General features: G+C 40.0%; 1 protein-coding gene across 1 annotated transcript in view; it reads left to right on the top strand.

Moving 5' to 3' along the window:
* FBXL17 (F-box and leucine rich repeat protein 17) overlaps positions 1–21146 on the top strand; it is a 533333-nt gene that overhangs the window by 508446 nt on the left and 3741 nt on the right. The window contains exon 8 of the mRNA XM_055298027.2: positions 2016–2158. Coding sequence (XP_055154002.1) covers positions 2016–2158 — 143 coding nt within the window. The remainder of the gene's footprint in view (positions 1–2015; positions 2159–21146) is intronic.

The raw sequence follows: 21146 nt of genomic DNA, 5'->3' as shown, positions 1-21146 counted from the left end.
CAGTTAGTAATAAATCTGACAATACACCTGAAATTCTTAGCCAAGGGCCTGGCACATGGAATGTAGTCAGTAAATGTTGGCAAAAATGCTCTAGAGCTCACGAGGTGCTTATTAAATAAATGAATGAGTTAAGAAATAAAAAATTTCATTATAACTTCAGTAAATAATACTAAGTCAAAAGAAAAGCCTTCAAACATCAGTGATTTTACCACCCAGAATCAATAGCTATTGACTGCTTATCTGCTTATAAAGCAGGCTATGATAGTCCAGGGCTTTTCTGGATAGGACCGGGCTTTCATGTTCTAGCCTCAGACCTCAATGAAACAGCTGCACAAAATCTACCAACCTCAGGCCATCCTGCAAGTGGTGCCTTGTCATCTTTGGAAATCATAGTTTGAGCACTTTGTATTAAAAGGGATTTATTTTATGTATCCCCTACTTCATTTTTCTTAGCAGATCTTCAGGATATCATTACCAATGAAAGTCATGATGATACCAGAGAGAACAATTTTCTTAGGTCAGAGACACCAAAATTAACCTGGGATGTTGCTCCTTCTATACAAAAATAGTATTCAGACCATTTCTTCAAACTTTTAGTAGTTGGCAAATCCCCAAACCCCTTGGAAAACTTTAAATATCAAAACAGCATGCACAAAGATGAAAACATTAAACCGGTACATAAAGAACTTTTTTTAAAAAATTGTCTCTATTGTATTTTCACTGGAAAACACTGGGATCATGATTGTTGTTTTTATAAACATTAAATATCTGGCTACTTGGGAGTGCTTTCCTACTGGAATGTACGGACATGAGTTTTCTAGTAAAAAAAAAAAAAATACTGAGATAATTAGCAAAGAAAGATTTTGCCAAATATTCTCTTCTGTGAGCTGTAGGAGTAAACATTTGTTAACATGAGTACTTAACTCTAAATTATCCATCTAGTCAACACATTTTGGGACCTATCATTCACCTTTATTGTCACAGAAATCAACTTATGCTATCTTAGAATGAGGAAATTATCAGAAAACCATTTCTCTTTTCTTTTTGATATTTGTGGCACTGTTTTCAGGGTTTTGATTCACAAACCAATGCACCATAAACTGGTGCTGGAATATTGAAATTTGTTTTTCTGCTCCTTAAATATAGAGGTGGGCACATTTATCAAAGTCGGTAGAAAAGAGCCACATTCACCAACTGGTCACTGTGATGGGGTGATGGGTTATGGGACTTTGCAGTGATTAGTAGTGCACGTCATAGATTATGGGATAAGTGTCTGCACTTTAGTGGTGGTACAATGCTAAACAGCCGAGAAGACTACAGATACTCTCCTAGTTTACAGATGACAGGCTTCATTTTGTATGTTAATAGAAGGAAGACTTCGGATAGGATGAGGAAATTCACCATAACAAATGCAGTCCCTTTACTGCACTCTAGCATGGCACCAATTAAAATCAGCTGTATGTATGATGTACTCTTAATTCCTAACAGTCTCAAGAAGCGCTAATGTGAAAAATATTTTATACTTTTACATTTTACAGGTCATGAACAGATGGAAAAAATTATGCCAATTGGTAAAGACATTCACATGCAGTATAACACTCCTCAAAATGGTGTTTACATGGGTTCTTCTTTAAAAAAAAATTAAAGTTATCTTGGGTAAAATTAAGTTAGTACTTGGGTTTTTTAAAATGTTGTATCCGTAATACATTTTAATTTATTCCTTCTGCAGAGCTGAATGTTTGAAAGTACAGGTAACCTTGTAATGAATAAAACTGATAAAAGGTTGTGTCCAATGAAAGGGAAATTATGGAATGATTATTCACTTTGCAAATGGTTTTGTCATAGGGAAGCTTTCCTAAAGCATTTCAAATTTAATTTAGTTTATAAAACATTCACAAAATTACACACAAAATTTCAGGAACAAATTTAGTGAGGAAATGAGATGAATAGTCATAATAAGATAGAGCTCCCTTACACTGCTAACATTAATGCTTCCTCTCTGTCCCTTCTTGCAGCACTGATAGCCATTGGGCGATACAGCATGACAATAGAGACTGTGGATGTTGGATGGTGTAAAGAAATTACAGACCAAGGAGCCACCCTGATTGCACAGAGCAGCAAGTCTCTGAGATACTTGGGGCTGATGAGATGTGATAAAGTAAGAGTTGACTATCAAGTTGTTTGCTTTCTACATGTCAGTATAGTTAATAGCTTGATGTCATATCCTCTCTCCTTCTCTATCCCCACCCTGTGTATTATATATTATATATACATTATATATATATATATACACAATTATAGCTATGCATTGTTTGCCTGTTTTTGTAAACTAATCTGAGATTATCTTTGTATTTCCCCACTTAATAATGAGTTTTGTGCTTAAGCAGAAAGAAAAAGTAATCATATACATAGTCAACTTAGAGTTTGGCATCCTGTTCATAAGTCCATGGACCAAAATGTAAAAGGTTACATGACAAACTGCAATTTGCAGGGTCTAACCGTAAAATTATATTCTGGGCTTCAAGTTTCCAGCAACAGTAAAGGTGGAAAGAACAGTGCCAAACTGGTTTTTCACAAGTGTGTAATTTTGGTACTGAACATCTATGTATTCTGGCCATTCGGGACCAAGAAAGGGCCAGTGAGGGGGTATGTGGGAATTTGCATCTCCCCATACATCCAATGCCACTCCTAGCACATGATAAGAAGTGGTTCCAGAGGTCCTGGCGGAAGGCCTGTAGAACCAGCCAGGGATGTGAGCATGAGTTTAGGAAATGGTGTAGCATTTAACGTGGGACCCTTTGAAGACTGAGAAAACAATAAAAATCTATACTGACACCTGTAATCCCAGCACATTGGGAGGCCAAGGCAGAAGGATCACTTGAGCCCAGGAATTTCAGACCAGCCTGGACAACATGGCAAAACTCTGTCTCTACCCGCCCCGCCAAAAAAAAAAAAAAGAAAATAGTGGCACACCCCTTTAGTCCCAGCTACTTGGGAAGCTAAGGTGGGAGGATCACCTGAGCTCAAGAGGCCAAGGTTGCAGTGAGCCGTGATTGTGCCACACCACCCCAGCCTGAGTGACACAGCAAGACTGTGTCCCAAACAAACAAACAAAAAAACCTATACTGGACACCAGGCACTCCACAGGTGTCTTCTTCTTTGTTTATTCCATGTTTTTCCTATAACAACTCTAAGAAATAGTTACTTGCATTGTGAAGAGGAGAAAATGGAGGCTCAGAAAGACCAGTCAGTGGCCCAGGGATACTCTGGCAAGACTTCATGCCGGGTCTTTGGAGTCTGTATCCAGTGCTGCTGGCACAACCCAGGGGGCAGTCTCTGGCCACGGGGACTGCTTACCTTAGAAAATGTCCAGTTCAGATACTTGCTCAGAAAGTGCCGCCATCTTGTACTAATTTACACATGTGTGCTACTTTTGTAAATGGTGATTAGGAACAAATCTAGCAAAATAATGTGAAACTAAATAGACATGCCATTCAAAGGGCATGCATCTTCTAAATGTAGCAAATCTGGGGGCAAATGAGGTATGGCCCAAAGCCCTTGTGTCCTTTGTCATTTTTTGTTAATTGGCTAATTCTTTTCTCCAAACACTTTAGAATTCCAACTTATAGGAGACCTTTGCCAGCTAGTTATGTTTAGAGAAATGTTATTATATATTCTCAGCCCAGCCCAGAAGCGACTTACTTTGTAACTAGGCAACAGCACTGAGATCCGGGACTTGCAAGTCTCCCACAAATCTTTCTACTAACCAACCTAATGCTGCTGCTAACCCTGAAACTTTAAAATGACTTCTTTTAAGACAAGTTAAAGGGTCCACCATAGGCAGAGTGTTCTAGAAACAGGAGTCAATGACAGCAGAGCTCCTCAGCTTCCAGCAGAAGGAACTGCCACATGAATGCTGTCTAACTAAAGCTACCAAAATGTACACCTTCATACATATGTGTCCACAGCCATTCTCAGAAATTGCCATATTTCTAACCTGTAATCTTTAGATGGTTAAGATCAGCTCCATCTTCGGACATACACTGTAGAAGTTGTATGTTACAGTTACTACGGGAGAATATTATTCCAGACATATTTGCTGACCAGCATTTTGCTGATTTTTAGTTAAGAAATGGGTTATTTTCTACCCAAATGCAAATTAGTCCAAAATTAAATAGAGACAGTGTTCAGATTAGCTGTATCCCTGAGGGTTTTAGCCCTTTCCCTGGGCTGCCTCTGAATCCTTTCTCTAACCAGAGAGCCACTCTGAGAACCCATTGGCTCCAGCATGATGCCGTCTGGTCAGAGCCTGCTGCAGCGCAGCCCAGGGAGATGCTGGACCCAGCCTTGCTGTCTGGCTTCCTCAGACTTAAAGCAGCTCAGAGCCAAACACGAGAGGCTCTGTGAGGATGGAAGACAGTTCCAAACCACACACAAAGCACAAGCAAAGCCTTGCACAGAAAAGCCTGCTGGTTGGTTTAGTTGGATGGAAATCTAAAGTAGCTATTCAGTTTTCAGATTTTGTATCATGCCATCCATCTCCAGATTTTAAGTTACCATCAAGATTCAAAGGAAGATTTGAGTAACAAAGAAAAGAAATTAGTAGCAAGGGTATGGTCTGCGGAGCCAGAGTTCAGGTTCAGATCTGGGCTTTGCACTTACTAGTTGTGTCACCGTGGGCAGTTACTAACCTCTCAGTGCCTGTTTCCTCGTTTGCAAAAGGAGGATGATACTAGTACCTATCTTGTAGAATTATGAGCATGTAAACGAGTTAACATATGTGAAGCACTTAGAATAATGTCTATTACATATAAAATGCTCTGTTACTGATTATTGTTATCATCAATATCATTATATTAACCTGTGCTGTGATATCGGAATTTCCCAGTGAGAAAAAAAAAAATTATATTGCCTGCTATCCCATTTTGAAAGAAAATTAAAAAGAAAGGAAAAAAATAAACTCAGATTAGAGAATGCTTTGCCTTTGTGCTTTTTCCTCCCCTAAATTTAAAATTAAGATTATTTTTTATACAAAGATGTCAGTAATTACACTTTCTACACACTTTGCAATGGAAAAACTAATGCATCCGTAGGACACTCAGTATTTGGAATGAATTTATTAACCATCTTACTCCAGCACAGGGATGCAGAAAGATTTACAGTGGGAGAAAAGGGTGAGTTGAAGATACTTCAAGTACTTAGGGAAACAGAAAGTAACAAGAAAAATAACGTGAAAAATAAGAATAGAAACAGGAAACAGAAAAACTATGATTAGGGAACGGAGAAGAAGATACACCATCTCCTGGCAGTCTGTGATCATCTGTGCCAGCAAAGCATTAAAGAACAAAATTAATTTGGCCCTGTCACTTTTCTCCCTACCTTAACCAAATCTGCTAACCACAAATAAAAGCCATTGGAGTTCTCCTCTTGTTTCTGCACACCAATGGAGGAGGCAGGGAACCTCAGCATCTGCTCAACAAACCCCTTGGTCAGGAATGGCGTCAGTGGGATCCCTGCACTGGAGAGAGACGTGGTTTGTGAAGTCTGTGTGTCCTTGCGCTGGCATTCGGTGATCCTGTGGTTCTGAGAAAGAACATTCTAGTTGCATGTTCTTTCACAGTCAGTTTTATTGAGGGCCACTTATATTTAATTTGGAGGCTATACTTTAGCAAACTGATGCTTTTTTCCTCATTTCACCTTTTGAGGAATTGCAAGAATAACAAAATGCATTGTATTTGTTGTAGGAAAACAGTGCTTCCCCCCACGACCCCCACCCCCCGTCTCTCTTGGTTAGGTTAGCAGAGAACAAATGGGAAAAGTTAAACATATTCATTGCAGATGAAAGCAACATGTACTTGGATTGTCAAACAAGGGCTAAGCTAAACTGCAGTAAACATGTTTGGCTACAACATTGGTGATTCCTGGGGAGGAGTCCTCCAGTCATTCAACAATGCAGCATTCCCTATGCAATTGTAAAGTCAGGAAGTGCATTAAGAAGCCCCTGTTTGAGTAGCTTTTCTGATTGCTGGATGGATAAGCATGTTAGAGGGTTTTGAAGCTGACGCCACTTAATCTTCTAAACTTTAGTGCATTGTAAGAACCAAGAGAAGAAAACGCTGTGTGAGACGGCTTTGATGAATTGGGGTGAGCTTATATTCTTAAAGACTGTTCAAAGGCTTACTTGACCTTGGGAATTAGAGTTGACCCAAAATCACCTATCAACTTAACTCACATTTATCTGGTGATTTAGTTAAAAATACTTGTGTAATCAACGGGACTCTCTAATAAGAGCAGTATGTTCCCTCTGTTTTCCACAATTATAAACAGCGTCTTTGGTCATAGAAATTGTTTTTGTGACTTCAGTGAATTCTAGATTCTCTATAGATCTGTTTCTTATAATTGTGTTATATTTTCTTTTTCTTATAAGGCAGTTTGGATGGAGAACAAAACTAAAAAGGACCAAAAAAAAAGAATAATGATAAAGCTGTAGGGCAAATGGAAATGCAGTGTTCAAGGTTAATGAAAAATGTTTGGGGTGACAAGGTTGATGAGAAGGGAGGAGGCACCATGGCCTGGCACTGGCGGAAAAAACAGCCCTCACCAGAGGCAGGCTGGCTAGTTTGCGAGGCCTCGGTGATAAAAGTGTCATGGTGGAAACCTCTGCAGTGTGTGTTAATACAGAAGTTTGGAGATGCAGGCCTGAATTATGAGCAGTGAATAACATCATAAACGTAGCAATTCTCAAATGCCAAACCCTTGTGAAAAGCAGTTGGATGGAGAAATGCTGGAGCTTTTAAAAGCTCCCTTTCACTTTCTATTTTTTTTTAACTTCATGCAGAACTAATTTTATACACTGTTCATTTGATTTGAAAATGCCAGCGTCTGGGGTATCATTAAAGAGCGTTATTGAGGGAGCCACTCTTGGCAAAGCATTTTGCTTAAAATGCTTGGTTCTTATGTCCCTGCATACTTATAGATGGGAAGGAGAAGGTGTGCCTCGGTTTACCTAACCCCACACCTCTGCCATGGCCCGGAGCAGATGGCTACCCTTCTGCTGGGAGGTTTTCTTCTCCTTGGCCAGTAGAGGCGCCTGGAGGGCTGTGGGGGCCATGTTACTTAAGGAACAGACATAAATAGATTGTGAAAGGTCCACCCTAATGTCCTATGACCAAAGCCTCTTGGAATTTCTTTGATTTCTAGTTGACATAAATTAGAATTACACAGGCGTGAAGAGCCCGCCCAGAAAAGATGAGAGAAGCTGCTGGGGAGGAGAGCCCGCCTCTGTGTGAGCCTATTGATTATCCAGCTGCCTTCAGGCCAGGGGCCTCTGTGGAGGCCGACTGCTATTGATCCACACCATGAAAATAATCGAGTTAATTCATTTCTCATCAAACTGACATGGCCAAGACCTTTCTCCTTACCTGCCTCAATTCCTGAAGTTCTTAGTTGAGGAGTGAAATAGTGATTTCTTTTAGTAAATGTTGCTGTATTCTTCAGGACATAAGAAATCCTGGTTTTCACATGGAGTTCCACATTTTTAAATGGGAGAGAGATTTTTTTTAAATCGAATCAATAAGAAGCCAATACAGAAAGCAAGTAATAGAAACCAATCAGCTCTTTCGAGCCAGGAGTCTGCTTTACCACCTGAAAATATCTAGGGCCAAGTTTTGGGTGCCCAATTTAATGTAAAAATATTCAGGAAAAATTGACCACTGCATATTTCAGGAAGTAATTATGGTAACAGAAAGCCTCAACAACCTAAATATTTCTGTGGAGAAAATGGAGTTTTTATCAGCTTGTTTAGGAATCATGAGCAGGAAAGCCCTATGGGGAAAATAATATAGGACTCTGTAACTAATGTACAGAACTAACTGGAAAAATCAGTTTCAGAGAAAAATAATTTGAGGGCACTGTGTCCAGGACTGTTTTGGTAGCAATTCAGCCATGAAACAAAGCGTATACCTGCAGGGACTCTCCTCTTCCCTGCCTTGTCTGCACAGCTGTTTCCAGGTTGCCCATAGCCAAAATGTAAGATTTAAAATTGATGCCATATCAAAGAAAATAAAGTTAAAAAAAAAAAGAGAGAGAGAGAGAGAAAGAAAAGAAAACATTCTATCCGAATAAGGCAGGAGTGTCAGACTGTGCAGTCCTCTGTTGTGGGTGACGTAACCCTTACTCAGCCCACATGACATGTGCCCCAAAAGAAAGGGGGGATGAGAAATTGTGAGAGTGCAGCTGGGGCTCTAAAATCTGAACTTAAGTCCTTCACTTGAAGCATCAGCATCTTGTTCCTTTTGCTGATTAAACAGTTTCTCCAGGTGATTTTCACATAGGCGCACTTTAAAACACATTTTACAACCCTCTCCTGATTATTCCTGGTAATTGAAACAGGGAAAAACACATCAGCTGAAATTCAGAGGTTACCTTTCAACCTCATTTTAGTTAAGTGTTCCCATCTCCTCCTCTTCCAACCCTGTTCACCTGAACTTCTAAGAAGTAGTAACTAAAAGTCCTTTCCAGTATTTAAATATGAAACCAAGAAACACTGATGTGGAACTTTATAAAAGAGGTGAAATGGTTGAGCACTAGTGTCAAATTGCTAGGTTTTCAAATTCTACCTCCGTCATTTTACTGTCTCTGGGACCTTAGGCAACTTAATCTCTAAAAGCCTCAAATTCACCAACTGAAAAATGGGGATGATAATGACATTTATTTCATAGGGTTGTTACAAAATTAAATGAAATATTGTGATAAAGCCCTTAGCCCGAAGTCAGGCACACTATAAGCACTCAATAAATGTTAACTACTATTAGCATTATCATTCTATTTATTCACATATACATACCTGCTCTGGAATCTTATATCTGGTATATTAATCACCTGTCCATCAGGTTCATAATATTCTAGCCATGAATATAAATTCACAAGCTCAGATCTTCATAGAAAAACTAGCCTCCTGAGACTAAGGCAGGAATTCTTGAAAATGATAGAATTTTTTTTTTTAATCATTAGGACTCACTAAATTACAGCCAGACTTACAGAGAAAGAAGAAACCTGGAACCGGTAGGAGTCAGTCCTTTCGAGCAGAGAGTGAAGACCTGCCAAGTCAAACAGCCAGTCATTGTCCAGGCTGAGATTTGTTTGGTTTGTTTTTTCAGGAAAATCAACATCTGTGTAGAACCTTTTAAGGGAATGTGCTGCAAGTAGCTGCTTATGTTTTGCTGGCCTCTGTTATGGGATTGATGGATAGTGAAATTGTTTGCTTTTAAAAGGGGGAAGGAGAGAGCCTGCTGTTCCCCAAATACTGTAGGGTGAATAGATTGCTGTGTTGGAGTTTGCCTGAAGGCACCCTGGAGCATCATTGCTTTGCAGTAAATAATCTCCTTGGAGCTTTGATTTGGTTTCAGTAATTATATGAAAGAATTAGATTGTAGGATCATATTATTTTTTGAATTTAAAAATAGAATAGGTAGCAGCAATTCCTCAACAGAGCTCAGATGAGATCCCAGAACTCTTAATCACCTGACTTCACCAAGTAGCAACAAGACCAGCCTGCAGTGACCAGGTGACTGAGGGACTACTGCAGGTGGGGAAGGAATGGCTCAGCCCACATGCCAGGCCTGTCCATCCAGCAGCAGCAGGTCTTCAGGGCCTACCATGCTGTGCCTAGAGAAAATCCTGTTCCTGTTTGCAAGGAATTTTTCAGAGAAAAACTAAGCCTCTCCTGCCTCCAATTTTTATCATATATTTTATTAATAGTTGATTTTTTCAAGAAATTATCTATTGAGTGGCTTACTATATTCCAGTCACTGTGATAGATGATAGGTCAGAAAAAACAGTGAACAAGATATACTCCCTACCCCATGGGGCCTGCAGCCTCTTGGGAGAGGACAAGCAAATGGGCAGCTACAGTACTGTAAAATTGCTGATTATTTATTTTTAAATGGCACCCAAGGTTATGCTTCTTCTGAACAAAAAGCCTCACTTTGATCCTACATCAGCGTTCAGCTGTGGTCCTCTAAGCCTCTCTTCTTGCCATTCTATTTAATTTCTGAAAAGGATTGTCTAGGAACAGTTTTCCTTACTTTCTCGCCACCTGTTATGATCTATTTCCATCCCCACCATGCCACGGATGCTGCTCTTTTCTAGGTCAGCAGTGGCCTCTGTGTCACCAAATGTGGTGGCCATTTTTCTGTTCTCACTTCCCCCATCTCTTGGCAGCAGCATCCATATGGTAACCACTCTGTCCTGCCGGAGAATGCTTGTCTCTTGTCTTCCACGTCACCAGACTGCGAGCTTTGCTGCTATCTCTGCATTCCCCACCGCCTCTCTGTGCCGCCATTCCCTCATCTGTAAAATGAAAATAATAGCATCTATCTCACATTGAGAGAGTTGAGTGAATTAATCTGTGTAGTGTTCCGCCTATGAAGCAAGCAATGAATATTAGCTCTTGTTGTAGTGTTTAATTTTTACCCTTCCTACCTTCATCTCTTTCCTTCTCCTTACTAGAATATAAGATCTGTGGGTTTCTCCTTCTATGTTATATTACCAGGACCTACCACAGTGGCTGGTACATACTAGTTGCTAGACAAATATGTATTGCATGCTGGATGGATGGATAGATTGGATTGTGTTTCTCATCTGAGTTCTCTTCAACCAGAGCAGCCCCATTCTTATTGCTTTATATGTTTGAAATCTACAGTTTTGGTTTGTGAAAGTATTATACAGCTAAAAGCAAATTTGAAAACCATTAGATCCCACTGCCTCTTAATAATTTAATGGATTGTAGAAAGTACCTAGACAGAAGAAAATAAATAAACAAGTAAGAAAGGTTCCCCCTTGGATTTCATATGAATTCCGTATAGCTGGGGAGTTGTGAGGGCAGCTGCAAGCCCTTGGGGATCAGGACATTCAGATGAGCTCAGCATCTGCTCCATGGTTGAACTTGGCATCTTTCAGAGCCCGGCCCTGCAATGCCCTGATTTATATACAGTTCATCTTCTGAAAACCAAGAATATAACTTATTTTCAGGTTTTTAAATCTACAGATTTACCAGTTACATTAATGCAGAATAAATTTTTGCTAATCATAAATTTGTCTTAGGAAACAGGTCAAATTCATAAATTCTACATAATGGAAATGGCAATTTTAGAAAGATTTTTTTTTCATCAAGTGTGCACTTGCTGATTACCACTACCTTATCCTTTATGTAAGAAAGTAATAACTGAAATCAAGAAAGCCATTATGCACAAAAGAAAACACACTTTTAGTTCAGAGAGCTTTCCCCCTCGATTATGTTTTTCAGCTTAACTTCATGAGTTTAATTTAGAAATACCCAGATGTGTTCCGTAAATACATTGCACTTACCACTTTCTTAGTGACTATATTAATTATCTTATTAGGGCCTAGTTGTTGTTGTTGTTGTTGTTGTTTTTCAAATCGTTGACATTTGCTGAACCATTTGTAGCACTGCAGATGACTCCCCCAAGCAACTTTCTCCATCCTGGTGTCCCACATATGTATGTTCTGGTTCTCATCTGCACCACACGTGCATATGCATAGATTTGAGCATGGCCAAGTCCATGGCCAGTGGTTTGTGGCCGTAGAGCGGCCAGTGCATGGTTGTGTACCTGGAGCTTGCATGCACGTGGCTGGAAACATCTTTGTCAGTGGAGGATAGCTTGGTGATACAGGGAATGAAAATGTCACTAATTTTTCTCTCTGACAGTCTGGTTGTTGGACTTCCTGTCACACTAATCTCTAATTAGAGGCTTCAGGTTAGCAAGCCCCAATTCTCACTTAACACTGCAGGCGTTTCTGTGATCCCCATCCTCCCAAGTTCTTTGCTGCTTTCTCACTGTGCTAATTCAAGTGAATAGAAGCAGTGCTAGTGTTAACAGGCAACACACATTTCATGAAAAAGAGACAGCATGAAGCCAGGCCTGTTGTGATATTGACAGAGCATAGCACTTCCAATCATTGCAGATTCTGAAATGGAATGACTGCATTTGACAAAGTTGACTGAATTTATGAGCCTGCCTCTGTCAGGTTCATTGCATTCTCAGTATCTGTCTTATTGTATACTTCGAGATTTTTAGATGAGTTTTTGTTTGTTTGCTTGTTTTTGCCACCCAAGAGTAATATTTCTTACCTCTGTGTGAAAAACGCATCCTTAAAGACCCCAGGCTACCGGTATGAGGTTCATGCATGAAGCGTCGTATGGATGTTCTGTGGTCAGCTGACTCCCATATTTAGCAGGTTGTTTTTAGGCTCCAGTGACATAGTCAATTTTTGTTCTTAAAATTTCTTTTCTTAAAATTGTATTAACCCAGCACTTTGAGGAGGCCGAGGCGGGTAGATCACGAGGTCAGGAGATCGAGACCGTCCTGGTTAATACAGTGAAACCCCATCCCTACTAAAAATACAAAAAAGTAGCTGGGCATGGTGGCACACATCTGTAGTCCCAGCTACTTGGGAGGCTGAGGCAGGAGAATCACTTGAACCCAGGAGGCAGAGGTTGCAGTGAGCCGAGATGGCGCCACTGCACTCCAGCCTGGGTGACAGTGAGACTTCATCTCAAAAAAAAAAAAAAAAATTGTATTAAATACCTAATCATGAGTACCCTCTCCTTCCATATCATGGGTTTTCCACTAAGGAAGCACTAGATCCATGTGAGAACTGAGGATAGGGTAATTTTTTTTCCTTCCCCTTAGCTGTTGGGAAGATCAGATGGAGGCCACCTTTGGCTTTGCCTAATTAGAGATCTAAGACTTGATGCTGAAGGAGAGGAAGCCAGTCCATTTTTACCACATTCAAAGAATACACATTTTGTTTCAGACAGTGATGAATATTTGAAAAAAGAAGGGCTAATAAGCTATAGTAGCAACAGTTCTTTTTCCCCAGAATCTGTAGCTCAGAGGTGTCACATCATGGGAAGTGGGCAGGTGCTTAGTTCAGACCTTGCCTTCAGATCCCCAAGAACAGAAATCACCTGTGCCTTCTAGGAGCTTTTCAGTCAGTGGCTTTAAACCAGTAGGTCTCACCTGATCTGCGTTTCGGAACCTCCTGGGAGCTATACAAATCCTGATGCCTGGCACCCTCTCCACCAAGACTCTGACATAACTGGCCTAGGATATGCCCTGGGCATTGGGACTTTTAAAAGATCTTCAGGTAGTTCTAATGAGCAGTTGGGTTGACAACCACTTTATTCTTGTTTGTATCTTGCTTGCCATTGTAGACACAGTTTAATTCATCCCATGTCAGTAAACATTTATCATAAGTTTGCTATATATGAGTCACTGTAGGGTTTATGGCAGAAGGCCTTCGTTTGTCTGAGAAAGGAAGAGGGAAGGAAGGGAATGTGAAGCTGATCACACGAGAGAACAAAGGAGCCAAGTGCTAAGGTAGGAAGCTTAGCCTTGCCACTGAAGAGAAAGAGGTGAGAGATTGAAAAGCGGCACCGGATTCCTAGTTCCCTGCTCTCACCATAGCAAACCTCAGCAGAATGTGGCATGTCACCCAAACAGGGATGTGCGAAGTCCTGCTGTAAAGGGAGAGAGATGGAATTATAAAAATCTACCGAGGCCAGCAGAGAGCGGGCACATGTCAGCTGTGCAGGATCCTGGAAAAATCAATATATCATCTGCTCTTTTTTTCTTTTCTTAGTGTCCTATTTAAAATATTTTAAACTGCACTTAGATGACTCACCTCATTTACATGCAAATTTGGGGTGTTACTAAAATTCACATTACCCTGATTTCATCCTTTTTAATATGTGCCCATCTTAGAGTCTGTGGGCACCAGCTGAAAGCACATTAAGGGCCATTTGAATATGCATTGTTCACGATGACTTTTGCTGGCACCTGGTGAGTACCAGGTTCCACAGATATCCACCACAGTTTCCCAGAGAGCCAAGAAACGCGGAGAGAAGCAGGCTCCAGAGGCTATTGCACCAGAGACAACACTCTGCCTCTGGGCCGCCAGGAGTCAGCCTCTGGGGCTGTTAGCAGTGAGTGACATTGCCCAGGGAGTCTGTGAAGAGTGACAGACCAGTGTGAAGGGCCAAGCCCTGAATTAGGAGGCAGGCGCTGAGTGTGCTATTTGTGATGCCTTCACAGGTATACTGTGGGCACTTTACGTTTCCCACCTGCAAATAAAGGGGTCCACCTTCTTCGCCCCCTCTTCCTCAGAGCAGAGCTATTTGACACAAGAACTTACTGCAGGTATACCCTTGAGTTTGTTGGATGGGGCGGGAGAAACACTGCATAGCTTACAAAGTAACAACTGATGAGTTGTTTTATTCTAGCTCATGAGCTGGTTTCTTCTCTGAATAATATGTGCATATTTTATGCATGTGGTACACAGGCTGACACCTCCTTGTCCTTCAGAAGTCCACTGAAATATCATTTCATTTGGAAAGCCCTTTCCAGCCCTCAAGGAGCAGGTCAGGTGCCTACTGCAGGCTTCCTTCTGCAGCAACCTCCACTTCCCTAGAAAGCACTTCTTGGGCTTTGCTGTTGTTGGTGTCATTGTTCCTCCCCTGCTAGGTTATAAGCTGCAAGAGGGCAGGGGCCGTATCTGGCTTGCAGGCCATCCTACCTCTGTAACAAGGAAAAGTGTTTTTATGGGTGAGAGACGGGAAAGGAAGCAGTGCCCGTTTCTGGCATAGTCATGGATGGCCTATCCAAAGGCCCATTGTCAGGCCTGCAGCTTCATCGCATTTCCATCATGCTTCAAAGTCTCATGCAACCCACAGCTCCACAACAGACCATTCTGCAGGCCAAATGAGATCCATTATAATTTACATTTAGAGCAGCCATTTTGAAAACATTATCAAGGACTTTGAAATGTATTTATATGCAAACTGCAATCTGTTTTATGTTCAGTGAAAAAACGAATGTCAGTAAACATTTTACAGGGCAGGAGATCAGCTAGGCCCCAGTCGGACACTTTCCACACCACACCATCTTACCTAAGGGGCCAGGCAATGTGGTACAGTGCAGAGAGCACTGTGCGTTGGGGTCCTGAATTCAAACTCTAGCTACCATTTACTAGCTGTGTGAAATAGGAATTCCATCTGAGTAGGGGTATTCATGCTTAGATGTCTGGGAAATAATAGATGTTCACTGAATATTATTCCTTTCCTGTCTTCCCTGTCCTTACCTGAACAGAGACATACTTTTATTTTGCCTTGGTTATTTGAGTAAAACATTAACAAATTGTTTTCAAGTATTTTGCCAAAATACACAATGCTGAAGAGAAGTGTTTGATTATCTCTTAACACACGAAAGCCTAATACTACGTGTTTAGCAGGGGGAGCATGGAGCAGTTTTGGTGGCAGAATTTCTCCTTATCTGAGATTGCCATTTATTGCATGCTCCTGAGGCACCAGATACTAAACACTACCATGACAGCAGAACCAACCAAAAAAAGATAGCCCTTCACATTCCCACTTGCGTCCACATAGGGGTGAAGGCATACCAACTCCCCAAAGCCCAAGAAATCAGAAGATAGAAATGGCATTGCTTTGAGTCAGGAGACCTGTCCACAATTTATTCTTTGCCATCAGATAACTATGACATTAAAAGGGAGCTTAAATGTCACAAAATTTCCAAATCATCTGCCCTCCTGGGCCTGCCATCCTGAGCAGGCTGCTGATGCTGTAAACACCAGTGTCAAATCCTCTGAACTGTGTAGGGTTTTGCCAAGTTTTGGAAACCGATTCACGTCCAGGATCATTAGCATGCCTCTTAGTCTACACACTTGGTATGGAGGGTTGCCATCAGGTAATCCAAAGTGTAGCTTAGTTATTTTCCGAGTACTCCCTGACAGCCACATGACCCATCAAAACTCATTAAACTACTGTCATGAGCTGCTTTGGTCTCCTGTGCAAAATTATTAGAAACTCTAGGGAAGATGTATCCGGAAAGGGGTATCTGGTGATGTCAGATGGAAAAGACAATAGCCCAAAGAATCACCATGGGTATGAACTTCAGAGGATTAAAGGAGTTCGGGGCTGCCATAATATCAGGACTTTAGAGACTGCTACCACTCTAGCTGAGCAGTCTGGGAACAAGGTGAGCTTCTCTCTTCAATTTCTGGTACAGTACTATTTGGTGCTTTTTTAATGTACTCAATAAATATTCATTGAACAATCCCTATATGAATTTAGCCAGCACATATTTATTGAGTATATACTATGCGCTAGGAATTTGACAGTGAACGAAACCAGCAAGAATGTCTGTCTCATAGAGCCTGTATTCTGATGGGCAAGAATATACCAGACAGTGCCTATAGGACTAACAACAAAGAGATGACTGAAATTCTCCTTGTTGTCAGGAACTTTAAGTGGTTCAGTCTTAAGTGTGATTTTAATATACTCAGATGTCAGATATTTTCCCCCATCATAAATATGTCTTCTCTTAAAACCTGAGTCAAAAAGGAAGTAGCAGTCACTTAATGAAAATGCCTTCTTCTGCAAATTTTATCGGAAATTACTTTTACTGAACAGTAGGTATCATTGAGGATATAAGTCAGGCCTGGGTTTACACTTTTCTAGAACTTTCTGTAGAAATTAATAAAGAGACTGTAATGGCCTAGATAAATTGGTTACAGCGACTCTCTGTAACTCTGAAGTTTCTCTCCTCACCCTTCCATAAGAGCAGCAGCCATATCATGAAATTGTGGTGTGATTTACCTTCATTAGCATAGCAATTTGCCTCACATTTTCACAAAGTGCTAATAGATGTTAACTCAAAATAGATTAAAATACCAGACAAATTGCTACCACCTTAAAAAGAGTTACAACAATTTTGAAAATGTAAATTATGGTTATGCAGCATTTGGAGAGAAGTATAAAATCCAGTCTTCCTTATATTAAAAAAAAACTTGTGGCACATGGTTTTTTCCCCTTTAATCACAGTAATTTCTTCAAATCACAGTGCAGCATATTTTTTTAGGAAGATACATTGCATTTTTTAAATCTCATGTGTCATATAGGAGTTGCCATTGATAGTTTTCAGTAGGAGGAAAAGAAATTGAATACAGAAAACCAGAGATCATGGGGAAATTAAAAAAAAAACTTCATCTTTAATGTTCCCTTTTTATATTACATATATTTTGTAAGTTGGAACAGAGAGAGGTTCTTTTCATTCTAGCGAGTGGAGTTGTGCATGACAAAATGTCTGCAGGAATGTGCATGTAGGCATAACGCTGTAAAAGGATTTGGGCTCTGCTGGAGTCTTACGCTGAATCCTCTGTGTCACCAAAGCACTTATGGAGTCCATACAAAGAAAAGGTGAGCATAACTTGTACTTCTGAGGAGTAAATGAACATAACTGTAGTACAATATTTGTCACACTATTGCCAGGAGAGATTATAAGTAAAATAACCCTCCCACAGTAGGAGCCCATGTATTTCCCCTGAATAACTTCTACCCAACAGAGCTCTAAAATGAAATATTTGCATTTTCCCCACTGCTTTGTTTCCTAGGATTTACAGAGTACAGTTAGCGAAAGGATTGCTTAGAAGATACATTATATCCACAGAGGATTACTGGTTTCATTTTTCATACAGTTACACAAAGTCAAATTATTGTCTATTCTTACCCCAAACCTATGAAAGCCAGAGAACAAACACATCATCATCTATATTCTCAACTACAGATGTATTTTACTTTGTGCAGCCGAAATAGGTAAATTGCATTTTGGGAAATCAGAGGATATATAAAATACACTGGGGGAGCTGGCAAAATAAATTAACCCTACCATGAAATTATTTACTAAAGTGAACAATTATTCTCTAATTTGTATACTTCATAAATCCATATCTTCATGTATCCAGTTTGCTTAAGGTGAATTATGTGCCTTTTCCTGGAAAACAGTTATCACATAGAGATATTTTCTATTTTTAAATTAATTGGCCCTCTAAAACAAATTGCCTGTCAACCCTAGGTACAAAACTCTGTACAAACCTGTGTATAAATTGGAAAAGATGTACCATAGAAAAGAGTTCATATCGTTGACAGTGGTTTTGAATGTTTTCTCTGCTCCATTCTTTTCTCATTTATTTTTAGTTAGTACTTACTTGAATGCCAAGTGGCTTGGACTACATTTACTTCTTTGCAATGTGATGCAGATTTCCAAGGTTCCTCTCTGACGAAATGACTTCATCTCTTAGGGAAACCTGCATCCTTTTGTTTGTTTATGGCAGAAGGAAGGCAAGGCACCTAACTGCAGCATGGGGAACATCCGTTAAAAAAAAGGAAGAATTTCCTGACAGTGATATATTAGTCTGTTTGTATTACTATAAAGGAATAGCTGAAACTGGGTAATTTATAAAGAAAGGGGGTTTAATTGGCTCATGGTTCTGCAGGTGTACAGGAAGTGCAATGTTGGCATTTGCTTCTGGTGAGGGCCTCAGGAAACTTACAGTCATGGTGGAAGGCGAAGGGGAGCAAGCATGTCACATGGCGAGGCTGGGAGCAAGAGAGAGAGTTGGGGGAGGTGCTACACACACTTTTAAACAACCAGATCTCGAGAGAACTCCCCCACTATGTCGAAGACAGCACCAAGCCATGATGGGCAGACCCCCGTGAACCAAACCCACCAGGCCTTACCTCCAACATTGGGGATCACATTTCAACATGAGATGGGAAGGGGACAAATATCCAAACCATGCCAAAGTAGTCACTTAAAACCTGGACTATGTTGTTAAGGAGAGTTCTGGAATCTGCTCAAGAAAGCATTAAGAAAAAATAGATTCTTCTTGTACATGGAGAACATTCTAAAAGTTATTTCTTGCTTGGTGATTAATTTATTTTAAACATTACAACTAGTGTTAACAAGGTTTGCTTTATGAGATAACTTAGAGGTGGAACAATATTGATTAACGCTATAGAGAATTGGTGGCCCTAAGAGATCATGAATTAACTCTTGCATTCAGTGACCATTTACTGAGTGCCTCCTTCAATAGTGAGAGCCACTGTATGGTGGGCCTTTTATAACAGTCACAGTGCTAGTTATATTATTACATTTCATCCCTATAACAGTCCTATGATAAGTACTTTTGTCCTGTCTTTACAGTTGAGAAAAACCAAATGTTAAAGAAGTAACATGAGACAGTGTGGGGATTCCTCAAGGATCTAGAACCAGAAATACCATTTGACCCAGCAATCCCATTACTGGGTATATACCCAAAGGATTATAAATCATTCTACTATAAAAACACATACACACGTATGTTTATTGCAGCACTATTCACAATAGCAAAGACTTGGAACCAACCCAAATGCCCATCAGTGACAGATTGGATAAAGAAAATGTGGCACATATATACCATGGAATACTATACAGCCATAAAAAAGAATGAGTTCATGTCCTTTGCAGGGACATGGATAAAGCTGGAAACCATCATTCTCAGCAAACTAACACAGGAACAGAAAACCAAACACCATATGTTTTTACTCATAAGTGGGAGTTGAACAATGAAAGTACGTGGACACAGGGAGGGGAACATCACACACTGGGGCCTGTCAGGGGGTGGGGGCCTAGGGGAGGGATAGCATTAGGAGAAATACCTAAGGTAGATGATGAGTTGATGGATGCAGCAAACCACCATGGCACGTATATACCTATGTAACAGACCTGCACATTCTGCGTATGTATCCCAGAACTTAAAGTATAATTTTTTTAAAAAGTAAAATTAGATTCCTTAATCACATCTTATCAAAATAAAACCTGGTAGATTAAAAAAAAAAAGAAGTAACATGAAAGCAGAATTCAAACCTGTTTCTGGTGGCTTCCAAAGCCCATGATACGAACCACAGTTGCCATGGTTCTTCTCTATTTTGAACAGCCCAATAGATTTAAAGATAAAAGGCAATCTTTAATCTCCAGAGGCTTTTACTGAGGTGGAATATATAGGCAAGTGGACAGATAATTGTAGTACAGTGTGAGAGTGCTCAAAGAGAGGACATACCTTGCAGGGTGCCTGCCATGGTGCACTGGGAAGGGGTGCCTAACTCAACCTTCTGGGTTGGGTTGCCTAGGGAGGGCTTCCCTGAAGGAGGAGATTATTGAGCTGAATATGAGTTCCTCAAGAAAATGTTGGTCTTCTTGATTAGTATGTTAGTGTCTGGCTTTTCCTTATTCTTGGATTTCTATTTTTTATTTGTAGTTTGTATTTGTTTTAGCGTTCACTCACTAATAACTATGCCTGGCTTATCATAGTTCTTAAGTAGATATTAGATTGGAGCAAGAGAAATAGACATTAAACTAAGCAGTCGTAAACTTAGTACAATAATAAGTACTATGGGGGGAAAGTGGGCAGCAGTGAATGATCTGGAATACTTATGTAACTTAGTGAGGGGAGCAGAGATAAGGCAGTGATCCAAATTTGCTGGGAAAATGACATTTAAGCTAAGAACTCAAAGATGAGTAGTAAGTAGGCATGCGAAAGGGGTCATAATGGATAAGTGGGGCAAAAAGTATTCCAGGGATGTGTAAAGATCCCAAGACCAGAAGGAACTTGAACAACTTAATAAACAGAAACTAGGCCAAGTGGCTGGATAGTATCAAAAATATGCTAGAGGAATAGGCAAGGCCAGGTGATACATGACTCCTAAATGTACTATTATAAGCTGTCTGAACTCTAGACTTAGAGCACACATTTAAATTATATTAAATTCATCAGTTCATATTTCAACTCCAATATGTATATCAGTTTTCCTTTTTTTATTCAAAATTATTTTATTTTAGCTTTCGAAAATAAAATGGTATAAATCATAGCTTTATCACAAAAGGAATTAGTTGTATGGCTTTGTTAAATTTGGAATAAAAGTTGACTTAAACACAAGCAAGTCTTAAATAGAGAAATGCTCTGGCATCATCAACACAATGTTGAAATATCAACTCTCAATAATGTAAAAAGATTAGCAGATAACATACTTTTCTAGATCACTTAGAAAACATCATGCTAGTTCAGAAAAGTGCAGATAGCTGAATTTCATGATCATCATACTTCTAAGTAGGTTTTCAAAGCAAACAGCAAGGATTTGATGTTGTTTTAGGTTTTTCCTAGTGGTCCTGATCTTTTCCAATAATGGGCATCAAGAGGTGTACTCAAAAATGTGTGTCACAAGTCCTTTC

Source organism: Symphalangus syndactylus, chromosome 11 (genome assembly GCF_028878055.3).
Source record: "Symphalangus syndactylus isolate Jambi chromosome 11, NHGRI_mSymSyn1-v2.1_pri, whole genome shotgun sequence".
Lineage (NCBI taxonomy): Eukaryota > Metazoa > Chordata > Mammalia > Primates > Hylobatidae > Symphalangus > Symphalangus syndactylus.
The sequence above is the reverse complement of the archived record's forward strand: the minus strand, read 5'-3'. Positions and strand labels throughout refer to the sequence as shown.